This window comes from Gopherus flavomarginatus, chromosome 12 (genome assembly GCF_025201925.1).
Source record: "Gopherus flavomarginatus isolate rGopFla2 chromosome 12, rGopFla2.mat.asm, whole genome shotgun sequence".
NCBI lineage: Eukaryota > Metazoa > Chordata > Testudines > Testudinidae > Gopherus > Gopherus flavomarginatus.
Window position 1 is genome coordinate 44,881,631 of NC_066628.1, and position 13,109 is coordinate 44,894,739.

Consider the following 13,109-nt stretch of genomic DNA (forward strand, 5'->3'; position numbering starts at 1 on the left):
TTTAGTTTAGTCTGTGAAAATAGACTAGTCAGTTTCACTTCTTTATCCTAGTCAGTTTCACTCTAGAATTTCAGCACTGGTACAATGATGTTAGAGACATTGCAGGGGAGTGTTTAAATCCAAACAAAGAATTGTTTTCAGTGAAAATATTTTAAGTAAATAATATGAGAACACTTCTGTTAACATGCTATCTAAAATGTTTACTTTCTTTTATACAAAATTTACATTTTGAACCTTCACAACACAGTGGCATCATTTTAAACTTTCTAAACTTTTCTTAAAGGAAAAGAGTATGCTAATTCAAGTAATAAACTGTAAGTAAATGTGGCTTGTATAGCAGACACTTTGCTTCAAGTTTTTTCTGTGATTTTTTTAATTACATAGCTCAAGATTTACCATCTAATTTGCATTGTTACATAATATATTTACTACAAAACGGTCATAACATTAATCATCATATGCTGTATCTATCAATGATTTGAGTATCTAACTTGTAACTTACTGTGGCTTGACCTAGTTGATCCATCCTCTTTTTCAGTAACACATCAATGTGGGAAGATGTCTAAATTCGTTCTGTAGTGTAAATTTATATATGAACATAATGTTATAGTTACGCATTTTCTACATTTACAAGATCATGGCTTGGATCCTTGGCTGTCGTCAGCTGTTTGGTACATGTGGTGTTATAATTAATCAATTTTAGGTTCCTCATGTAGAAGTGAGGATTGTCTGCTGTTTATGCTGTATACCAGATGATTTCGTAATAGTGTTATAATTTAAAAATTAAATTCTATCCTCCAATTCTCCCTCCATCTAGTCTAATTTTTTAAGTATTTACAGCTTTAAAGAATGGTAGAGCTGCAGCAGCTGACACGTTTAAAGTTCTAGCTACCAAAATATTTTCCAAATATAGCTATTTGAATGCAAAGTGTAGAATTACAGCTGCATAGCATTTTCTGAGAAAACTGCAATTCTTAAATTGTGTGTGGGCGATAAGATGACACTAAAGGGATTTCTTAATTTTAAAGCGTAAGCAAAATGATATCACATGGGAACATTATTTTACACTATTTAAAAAAACCCCACAAATATAATAAAGTATTATACACTACTTGGTCTGACTCTCTTGTTTCAAAGATGTTGGTGTTCAGTATGTACTTTGGGAGATTTTCTGAATCTTATCTATAAAACATTTACACAATATGTACTGAAGTTAACTAAAAGAACCACATGGTGTCACTGTTGCTTCAGAAAACTTCTGCTGAAAGAGCACTTATCTGATAAGTAATAACATGACCTCTAGGGAAAAGTTTGTCATTGACATTGTTAGGTGTTCAGCACGTATTTATTTGAATGTAAAAGTTTCTTAGTAAAGTGATCTATGGCCTTTTATGGTTAAATTGGAAAAATTCTGCATACACCATTATGGGCATTACTGCAAGAGAGGCTGCTGCAGAACAATCCTGTACGTACATGTATATGTAGCTAAACCAGTTTCTAGTGACTGACCCTGAAATATTATGTTTTATGTGAGAGAATCAAAAGCCAGAAGAAAACACCTTGAAGTGAAATCTCAATTATTGTTTGCTTGTTTTTAAATTGGAACTTTGAAAAGTTTGAGACATAATTGTCTTTCATGTTTTATGTAGATTTTTAGAGCAGGGGATCTGCAGGTACGGTGCACAGTGTACTTCAGCACATTCCCAGGAAGAGCTAACAGAATGGCAAAAACGATACGCTTCCCGCTTGATAAGATTAAAACAACAGAAGGAAAACAAACAATGTTTGGGTAGTTATATGGAAACCTTGATTGAGAAATGGATGAATTCTTTATCTCCTGAGAAAGTGGTAAGGAAAACAAACTCCTTCTCGGTGTTCATATTTAAAAGTATCAGATGAGCCTATTTTTAGCCCTTACCACTAGAACTGGACAAATTATTCATTACCAAGAAACTTTTCCTACTTACAAAGCTTTCATAGACTGAGAGTAGTTTCTACAAATGCAGTTGTTCTCCTCAGGAATTCAGTAAGGAGTTTGTGAACTACAACTTGTGGATTGATCGCAAGTTGTCATGTGGTGGTGTTCCTGCTCCCTGGGGATGGTGGTGCTTTTTAAACTGAAGCATTAATTTTCAGTGGCAAATACTCCTTTTTGTGCGTGACTCCCCTTCTTTGCTTGCAGTTGCAGTAGTTTGCATGAAGAAAAGCCATTCTCCAAACTTCATTTGATCATACAAACATTTGTGCATACTAAAGAGTAAAGGTTATGGATCTGATGAAACCCAGCAGCTCTTTGCAATTCCAAAGAATGTTTGTGGCACTAGTTTTGCAGCATTCAACCAGCTTTTCTGAAATGAAGGAGTTTCTTTTCACTCTATCTATTGTTGATAAAATCTGGGGAAAGTGGGCAATTTGCCAAATGGTTTAATGAGCAGAAAGCCTGATTCTGCTCTCTTGGTACTCTAGAACTCTCACTGAAGTCACTGAGAATATCGGGTCTGTTGGAAATGCAGTCTCGGTGCCTTATTGTATAAGACCCTTATTTCCAGCTGAAATCTTAGATCTAAGTGACCTAAACTGATTTTTGAGATCCATGCTTATGAAAATCAGGTAGTGTTTGTTCTCCCTGGATGCTGGTTGTTTTGGGTTTTTTTGCGTACATAATGTGATGTTCTTGAGTTACGGTCTTAATTGTTGTTTGCCTCTCTGATTAGCAGGTATCTGAATTAGCTCTTGTCCTGTGCTGATATTAGAATCCTGCACTATCCTTTTGCTGAAACCAACCCTCAACTTAGGAAACAATCATTTTAGGCTTTCTGTTTTAAGATATTAACTTGGCCTGAATGTCTTCTTTATTGACAATGTCTGTAGAAGTTTAATGCAAGGTTTTTTTCTCTTTAAATCTAGCTTAGTGAATGTGTAGAAGGAGTGAGGGTAGAGCATAATCCTGAACTATCGGTTACTGTCACCACCAAAAAGTCTCAACAAACGTGGACATTTGCTCTCACTTGTAAGGTAGGATTCCCCCCTCTTTTGAAAATAGGTAAATATTAAAGCTAGCATGCTGCAGCACTTGGATCTTATTTCTTTGCTGCAGAAAACCACAGACTTTTGAAATTTAGTGTTTCAACTCCAAAATGGTTCTTTTAAAGTGAAGTAGTGGGGCATGGCCTAACCTCCACTCTGTTTCCCCCCACTGGGGTGGCGATTGCCGGTGTGGATGCTGGGAGTTATGGGGACACTATGTTCTGGAGAGTGCAGAGACTCAGCTGAGCCTGCTGAATGAAGTTGAGGCTTCTTTTAGCCTCCCCTAATCTGGCCTCAAATGAAACACTTCATAAAATAATTTTCAGCATTTTATTGTCACTTTGCATTTCTCTGTAGCCTGCAAGAATGCTGTATCGAGTGGCATTGCTTTATGATGCCCATCGTCCTCATTTCAATATCGTTGCAATATCTGCTGGAGACAGCACTACCCAGGTATCACAAGAAGTCCCAGAAAACTGTCAGGAATGGACAGGAGGAAAGATGGCCCAAAATGGAATAGATCATTACATTTACAAAGTCAGTATAGCCTTTAACACGGAAATCTTTGGAACATTTCGCCAAACCGTAGTGTTCGATTTTGGGTTGGAACCAGTACTCATGCAACGAGTAATGATTGATGCTGCTTCAACAGAAGGTAATGTTCAGCTGTTTTTCTTTTTCTACTGAACAGACTCAGTGGAAATGTCCAAAAGAATGTTTCTCTTTGTGGTAATTTTGAGAATCAGAAACACATCCTGCAGTGCTCATCGGTCAGTATGATCAGCATCCCGTGATATGATCATCAGTTTACTATAAATACACGATAATTTGTCATACTATCTTTTTTTCTTTTCTCATCTCTGTGCAGAACATTTATGTTAGCAGATAATGAATGTCCTCCATGATATAATATATAATGTCTTACATGTCTATAAATGCATATTTTTGGGCTAGATCTTCAGCAGGTGTAAACTGCTATAGTGTCATTGGAGTTAATGTTGCCTTGCCAATTTACAGGGGACCGTCAGGTCCTAAGTGCTGATATAGAAATGCTAGAAATTGTAGGAACGCAATATTGTCTCTACTTGTACTCGGCAGAAAACATGATTATTTTTATGTGTTCAAGTTAAATTTGAACTAAATGTTGCCATGATCATATTGTTCTGTTTACTGCATTGGTCTATTCCTGTCAGTTACAGGAAATCAGGATTTTCGGTTCTAGGCACCTCATTATCAGAAAGATGTCTACAAATTGGTAGGCATTCAAAGAAGAATGGGAAAGATGATCAGGGAGCAGGAGTGATTGATTTATGGGGAAGGATTAAAAGAGCTGAATGTGTGTTGCTTGGCAACAAGCAGAGAAGGTAGGGTGAGGCCTGGTAGTCATTTGTGTCTCTACGAAGATTGGAGAGATGGAAAGACTAACGGGCCTAAGAAGCATTTTTACTGTGTTGCAATGAGAATAACCAGGATTAATGAGATGAAACTAAGGGAAGGAAAATTGAGGTTGTGTCTGAGAAAAATAGATTTAATAGATTTTGGCAGAGTTTCCCAAGAGAGGTGGTTACAGTTCTTTTGCTTGGGACATTTTAAAGCAACTGAATGCTAGAGTCAGACAGACGTGAATAATGGCTGATATTCAGTTCTGCTTTGCTAGTATCATTTCTCATTGTTTTTGAATAAATAAAACCAATTTGTTGCTGCTTCTTTTCTGACTAACTTGCCCTTTTGCAAAAGAATTTCCAGATTAGCGCACGAAAGCCATTCTTTCTTCACAGTTTTGAGTCATTTGTCACAGTTTCTAGTTAGTGTTTGTGTTTTGCTTTGGCTGTTCTGAAATGCTTGTGGTCCTGTTAATGCTTTTTTTGCATGGACATTCTCCAGATGCTGATTAGGTTCAGCTTCAAAACATGCTCTATGAAGAATTTCAATTTTTTTATGTGACACCCCCCCCGGCTCAGAAACAGTTTGGTATAGTCTGAAGATCATGAGAAATATTTTGCTTGGCAATGACTGAGAACTTGATTTGTCCTGAAGACTAAAAATATTGAGAAGCCAAGAGCCGAGCACTGATTCTTGGTTTGGAAATGGTGTGCAAATCCATTTATCCGAACGGGAGGTCAGGACTCAGAACCATTTAGCATAATCTCCTCCTAAAGGCGGTAGGAAAATACAACCAGTTGTACGCCTGTTAATTGTGAATCTTAGGAAATTGATGAGATCCAGACCAAAACTGTCAAAACTGCTTAGGAGGGGCAGAAATATGTTGACTGATTCTGACTGAAATAGAGTATGATTGTCTGGGAGATTACCAGAATACTTGTCAATTAAGGGTATTTTTTCTCTTCAAGAAGATTGTTTCACTAGTCTGTCTATTGCAGTCATCAGGGAATCCCAGGAAGAGTTCAGCTCACAAAGATTTGAAGGAACATTGATTTAATTTTTGGCAGAGGTCATAATTCTGCAGGCTATTGTTATTAATTTCTTGTTACCCTTCAAAGATGTATTGCAGAGACTCTTTCTTGTTTCTAGCATCTCCAGATCTATTCCTATGTCTTTCAGTGGTCCAGGAAATTCATATTTCCTTGTTTTTTAGTGATACAAGGCTTTTAAGACCTTTTTATTAGCAGTAATAATGATAGATGTCATTACTAAACACTAATACACACAGTACGTGCGTTGGCTAGAGTTCTTGCTTTTTGCTATTCCTATCCTTTGTTTACATAGAACGGATGTACATTTACCAGATCAGCAAAGAGAAAATGTAAATAGCAAATGCCATAGTTTATGAACTGTTCTTTCCAGATAACCTGAATACTTTTAGCCCAAAGCAGGAAGTTGTTGTGTCCACAATACATTAGAATTCCACATAGGGTATGTTTCAGAATGCATGAGATACTGTGTTTAAGAGCAAGGCTGTGGTCTTTTTGGGAACTATTATGTGATCTCCATGCAAGAGGGTAGCTAACCAGAGCTGACAGGTTTCCAAAGTCAGTAAACTTGCAGAGACCCTGGCGTCCTTGCACTGTAGAGCTGTTTAAGACCAAGAGAGCCAAGCCATAATGTAGTTGCAAAGGCAAAAGTATTAATCTTCAGACGAGTCAGTGTCCTTGTCAGCTTAAACTGCCAGGATTTCTCAGTGCTGACTACTAAAAATAGATCAAGGGCAGGGGCAATATAAATGGCACTATGGTGCAAAATGGAAAGATGAAGCTGCATAGTGTAATGCCTGCCGAGTTCACTACAGCACCTCTTTTTGAGATGCCACATCTCTGTATGCAGAGAGATAGCAAAGGAAATCTCCCATCAGTCAGATTATTATTAATATTTATCTAATGCCCAAAAGTGCGCTAGTTTCTTTACAACCAAACATAAGTACAGAGTCTTTCCCTTAAGAGCTAACAATCTATGTAGACAACATATGGGAGGGGTAAGGATTGCAACTGAAAGCAAGTGATGGAATAGTGGTTAGACATATATCTTGTTCCATGTGGGTGTTTTGCATTTATATTTCCTTAAGCAATGGAGTGTTGGGTTATAGTATGTAGAGGTCTGACGGAAGAAGTAACATTGAGCAAACAACCCTAAAAGAGGCCTTCACCTTTTGTTGCTGAGTATCTACATGACCGGTACAAATTCTTATATGACAGATAGATCTAGGCAGTGACTTGGGAAGGTCAGTAATAACTTTTAAGGATATTGGACTATGACATCATGAAAGACGAGCTTCCTCCTTTTTAAATAGTATTAAGAAGAGACATTTAAGTTGAGCAGCATCTATCACTTTTCTTGGGGAGCTCTCTCTTTCATGGAAGAAGTTACAAGTAATCAAGAGAAGATTAATTTTCCATGCAGTGAAAATGTTCTTAGAATTGGAAATGCACAAGATTCTTAAGAAGGCAACCTTGTATGCATATTCCATGTTAACACTAAGAAAATAGTTATGTCAGACCAACAGTTACAGGAAGTGTCTGCAGCATGCAATGTCAAATGGCCAATTTCCTAGCAAACAAGACAGTGTCCTGACAGTCTGACTGAACTGTTACACTCTTAATATATGATCAGTACAGGAAAATGTCATGGTGGATAATTCCTAATTCCGAAACCACCAAACATGGGCTTTTTTCTCCTGTTGCACATCATTAGCACCTAACATGATTCAGTTTAGAGGAAGAAGAGAATTATTTATATCTTCTTTCTAATCTCTATTATTTCAAAAATATTAGAGTAGTTTACTAAGTGAGACATCTGTTTCCTATGGCTGAAGAGTGATGTTAATCTGAGATTCCTGTTGCTAAACTGGCCTCATATTATCACTCAGACATCACATTTTTAATCTCTTTAGGATACAGAATGATAAAGATCAAATGAAATACTTTATTTGAAGTTAGAGGGTCTCTAAGTCTTTCACAGGCACTGCTGTGATATCTGGGCACACATTTTAAGCTCGATTCAAAGACGATACATTAAAACGTAGCTATTGCTTCACCATGAATGCTAAACCATTTGCAGCTTTTAGCTTAAGTATAGTTCTGTTACATGAAACCCCTACTTAGTCCTCCAGATAGCAGTTGCCATGTGTTGATTTTTTGCCATGTTAATGGCTGTTGCAGGGGTCTATGAAAAATTCTTGACTTCGTGTTTATGATTTTTGGGCTACAATGTAGAGACATATCAGTGCTAACTAAGGATAGACTGAAACATTAATTTCCTTCCATTTTTCAATGTGGGTCACACTTTCAGGTGATGCTTGGATAATTAATTGTGTTTGTACAATGTGAATCTTTTCAAATGCTTAACCCTAATGTTATAATAACCTAGGACTTAGTTTTTAATATGCTAAAGGCCTTTCATGTACTGCAAGTTATGAGATTCCCTATCACCTACCCTACTTGTTCCCCCACAGCTTAGCTGCTATGATTTACCTTGTGAGGTTCATGTATATTTTCTCTGTTTTTGGAGGGGAAACGTGTTTGGTATTATATCTAACCTTTGAAAAGGACATGCAGATACTATGGATGCTTCTGACTGCTCTTAGTTATAATAATAGAATCCTTCCATCACTTGTTTAATTTGTATGCTCTCTCTGTTTCTATCTGTAGAGTTGTTATAATTTGATAGTCTCTTATTCTTGTGTGTGAGTTGGTTCTTGTGTCTGTTGTCAATCAACATCTGAAGTTGGAGTAGTTCTTCAACTGTAAAATTATGAAAACTGTCCTAGACAAAGGAGAATGTTATCTGCAGTTTCATTATTTTAAGATAGCTGAGTGGCTTCAGTAATCCTGTGATCTCCTTGAAGAACCAAACCATATTCTGTTAGTTAAAAATTAAGTTTAGCTTATAAATTCACGATTATTCTGTTTTACATGAATAAGCTGTGGTGGGGAAAAACTAACGTTTCCCACTTATATATGTCATTTACATGTGATCAAAGTGTGGAAAATTATCTTGGAGAATTTGAACTGAAGTCTTGTCCCTGTTTGTATCTCTACATGCAGATCTTGAATACCTGATGCATGCACGGCAACAGTTACTAACTACAGCTAAGCGTTGGGATTCTACTTCTAAGACTATTGTAGATTTTGAGCCTAATGAAACTACTGAATTGGAGAAGAGCCTTCTTATCAGATACCAAATTCCTCTATCTGCTGACCAGCTGTTTACACAGTCTGTCCTGGACAAATCATTGACCAAGACCAACTATCAGTCACGGTTGCATGACCTCCTTTATATTGAGGAAATAGCACAGTATAAGGAAGTCAGCAAGTAAGTAATACTTTTACAAAATTCTGTCTTAAATGGCTGTTACTGTCCTACTAAAAATGATCAGGATGTCACCCTTTCATTGTAATTGCACTTCTCTGACTGGTCTTGAAAGGGCTAACAGTTTAGCCATTAAACCTTCTTACATCTTTAAAGTAAATTAAGAGTGGACATGAGTCTTGAAATCTTACCTCTTCATAGAGGGGAATGGAAATATGTACTGTAGCAATAAATGGCTGTGAAGATAAAGAGATGTCTTCATTAACCTTTGGTTAGGGTTAGACACGCTAACCTCAAATGTATTGTATTTTCCTAGGGGCCTAAGGTTAGTTTTTTTTCTTCTTATAGCTTCCTAAATACAAAACAACGTTGAGGATAGTAGGGGCAATTTAGAATGTTTCTGTTCCTTTGCCAAAAAAGAGAGTCTGTTACAGTTCAGTTATCTGTGACATCTTCAAATAAAAGGGGTTTCAGAAGAGAAAAATATTACCATTCTTCTCTGTAGATGATTGCAGGTTTAAGAAAACTTTTGAATCCTTCTCATGTCATGGTGGGCCAGATCCTGATTTCTGTTGCACACATGCACATCTAGAGTAACTGCTTTGGAGAACTGATGCTTTACCTACTATTTGCTAAACAGGCAGACTGAGTAATAGCTTTACAAGTGTAAGATTGGCACAGAATGTAGACTATATTTTTTTGTGTCAGAAATATTCTTTGTTGTTATTTATGTGCTGTCCAGCACCGTTAGACATATGAGAAGGATGCAAGTGGAAAAATAATGTACACGTTCCAGGCTCATACTCGTCCTATATTAGACCATTTTTCTATTTTGGCATTCGTGATTAATGATCTCACCTTCACTTGTATGGTATGAAAATCTTTTAAGGTGACATATCACCCGGTCAAGAACTCTTATTGGCATCATTTCCCCCTTAACCTGATGTGGTAGCAAGTAAAATCTTGAATTTACCAATACAAGAATGTCTTCTGAAGAGCACTGTGCTTCTGGACGTAATTAGGAGTTTAATCGAATTATGCAGTGGTCATTTAAGAATGTTAATAATATGTACTATTATTGAAGGAGACTTTTTTGAAACAGGAAAACAGTATCTATTCATTTTGCTTTCATATCTGGTAAAAGCGATAGTAAACTTGAGCCAGTTCGCTGAATATACCTAGTCATAGCTCTCCTCTCTTGGGGAGCTGGAATTTAACATACAAAAAAATTTGCTTCTACATGATGTTATTTTCAGCAAACACAGATTCCCCCTTGCTAACCTCCATCACATGTATTCTTATGGCGGTTTAACTTTCAAGGTTTTTTAAACCAAGATCAGACTTAGAGAAAACAGTGATACAAACAACAAATAAATAATATTTTTACTATGTTAATATTCATGTTGAAAATGACGTTGCCATCATCTCATGGAAGACAAAAGAGCAGCTTACATGTACAAACAATGGAATAATGAGTACATTCCAATACATGATGCTTCACTTTTGGATAATTTGGTTCTGCAATAAATTATTGCTGTTGCATGACTTTCTGTTAAGTGGATTAATAAACATAAATTCTGTACCTGTTTTTTAAGTGTCTTCTGTTTGGTAGAATTGATAGAAATCTTCTTCTTTTGATTAAATTATGTTATAGTCAACCCATTTTAATACACTGGGTCGAACTTCTACATACATATGATCCCCTGTGCCTTAGGTTACAAGTGGTGATTGTTGTGGATCTTACTAGCCTCTAGTAGATATTTGTACAGATCATAAAACAGCTGATTGTCAACAGGGTGTCTCAAGAGAGGTCCAGGACTGGAATAATTTGCAGTCCATGTTTGCAGTGCATTGTTGAGTTAACCAGTACTGCTGGTTCCTCACTTTCATCAGCCCCTAATTGATCCTGTTTAGAAGGTGGTGGTGTACATGATTTGAAAATGATGCTGTAGGCTTGAACATGCACAAGAAAATGCAGAGCAAAGGTTAAAACTTGAGGCCACTTTCTGGCTTCATATGCAGCGAGTAACACCACGTGCTGTATCAAGACCCTGCAATACTTAGATACAACTTGGTGAATTGATGATACAGTAGAATCACCAGCTTCCTGGTGGTGCTTGCTTTAAATGAAATGTTGCCCTTTGGGCTAATTTTTCAGTAGTGACACCTCCAATTTTGAGCTCAGAATGCACCTGTTTGTGTGCACATGGCATTTTTTCAGCAAAGGTGGATTATGCAGTGTGCTCTGCATGGGCCTATGTGCAGAAGCCTTTTGGAAGCTGCAGCTGGTGTAGAACTGAGCCCGCTGATTATTATTAAGCAGAGTTTCCCTCTTGGAGCACATAATCCATACTCCAAAATCTGCACTGGCTGCCAGTTGATTTTCAGGTCAAATTCATAATGTTGGTTTTGATCTGACACCCTTAATGGTTTGTTTCTGTCTGCCTGCAAGACTGCCTCTCTCCTTGTGATCCTATAGCACAGAGATAGGCAACTTATGGCATGTATGCCAAAGGCGGCACACGAGCTGATTTTCAGTGGCACTCACACTGCCCGGGTCTTGGTCACTGGTCTGGGGGGGCTCTGCATTTTAATTTAATTTTAAATGAAGCTTCTTAAACATTTTAAAAACCTTATTTACTTTACATACAACAGTAGTTTAGTTATATAATATAGACTTATCGAAAGAGACCGTCTAAAGACATTAAAATTTATTATTGTCACACGAAACCTTAAATTAGAGTGAATAATTGAAGACTCGGCACACCACTTCTGAAAGGTTGCCAAGCCGTGCTATAGCGGGTGTGGTCATTTCCAGCACTTGAGCTAACAGCCCTCAGTATAAGCTGGAGGGTGTTGGTTGCAGTCCTTCTTGGTAAAGGATTCAGCACTTTTGTTCTTGTTCCTAGCCTTGATTTTGAGGGTGTGTGTGCGTGCGCGTGCTTGCGTGTGTGTGTGTCCGACTGACTGACCTTTAAGGCACACTGCAAATTGCAGTGCTTGTTCCAGACATTTTTCTTGGAGGGCCAAAGGACAAGTGCTGAAAGGTGTCATGTAGAAGAGGTTGCAATGGCATTCGTAAAAAATCTTTAATTGACTGTCAAAGCGAGTCTGGTGGGGTTGGGAAGGTCTTGGTGAGCTTTGTGTAAGTTGTGTTTATTGCAATATTGATGAAAAATTTTACTTAACATGCTTAGAGTAGGAAATGGGGGCAATAAAGGTTTGAATATATAAGCCGCACTCTGATTTCCATATGCAAATATGGGCTTTGTAGGAACAAGCCGGTGTGCAAGCCAAGCTCTAATTTAGATGCTAGTTTGGATCTGGTGGAAATTTGAGCCCTTCATATAATTTTTGAGGATTTAAACTTCATCATCTTTCTCACTCTCACATTAAAAAAGAAAGTAGGCTATAATAATAATAATACCTAAGTGCCGTAAAAAGCATTAACTAATGAATCTAAGAGATAAATAATTGCCCTTCACACTATATTGTACACATGTAGGACATTTTTTGCTATCCAAATTGTAGACTAGATTTTCACTCAAGTTTGCAGAAGCCTCACATATTGGCTTTCATGGAAGGTCAATGTATTTTTGTTTCATTGGGCCCTGAGTTCATGAGCTATTACTGCATATTACACTGTGCCACGCAGTAGTAAAATGCTTCTGTGCATGCCCTATGTGGAACTTACACACATGAATGTTAAACACCATACCGAACCTTTTAAATAACTGGTTTCAGAGTGGCAATCGTGTCAGTCTGTATCCGCAAAAAGAACAGGAGTACTTGTGGCACCTTAGAGACTAACGAATTAATTTGAGCAGAAGCTTTCATGGGCTTCCACTTTTTCATGTTCTCTGTATGTATATATATCTTCTTACTGTATGTTCCATTCTGTGAATCTGATGCAGTGGGCTGTAGCCAACGAAAGCCTATGCTCAGATAAATTTGTTAGTCTCTAAGGTGCCACAAGTTCTCCTGTTCTTTTAAAAAACTGGGACACAGAGCCATATTCTCTATGGGATATTTGGTCTTTTGGAGGGCTATAGTCTGCATTGGCAGTGGATGGGCTAATGATCTGGTAAGTCTTAAACTTTTGTGGTGTAAATATAGACAATAACCTTTTCCCTAGCGAATTAGAAATAGAAGCATAATTATGTTGAAATTTTATAACATTGCAGGAAGCTTGGAATATTGGGCAGAGGGCAGATTTGCTGAGGTTTTGACGGATAGATTTTCCCTGTTCGTTTTTACTCTGCTTGTCTCCAGCTTCATGCTGCCCAGAAAAATCTGAGAGAAAGAAGTACAAACACTAC

At 37.4% G+C, this 13,109-nt stretch overlaps 1 protein-coding gene across 4 annotated transcripts in view; it reads left to right on the forward strand.

The window, feature by feature from the left end:
* The window catches only part of HELZ (helicase with zinc finger), a 136,548-nt gene that overhangs the window by 30,723 nt on the left and 92,716 nt on the right, over nucleotides 1–13,109 (forward strand). For all 4 annotated transcript variants that reach the window (XM_050920637.1, XM_050920639.1, XM_050920640.1 and 1 more), the window contains 4 exons: nucleotides 1,650–1,848; nucleotides 2,908–3,015; nucleotides 3,385–3,682; nucleotides 8,526–8,793. In XM_050920637.1, coding sequence (XP_050776594.1) covers nucleotides 1,650–1,848; nucleotides 2,908–3,015; nucleotides 3,385–3,682; nucleotides 8,526–8,793 — 873 coding nt within the window. The remainder of the gene's footprint in view (nucleotides 1–1,649; nucleotides 1,849–2,907; nucleotides 3,016–3,384; nucleotides 3,683–8,525; nucleotides 8,794–13,109) is intronic.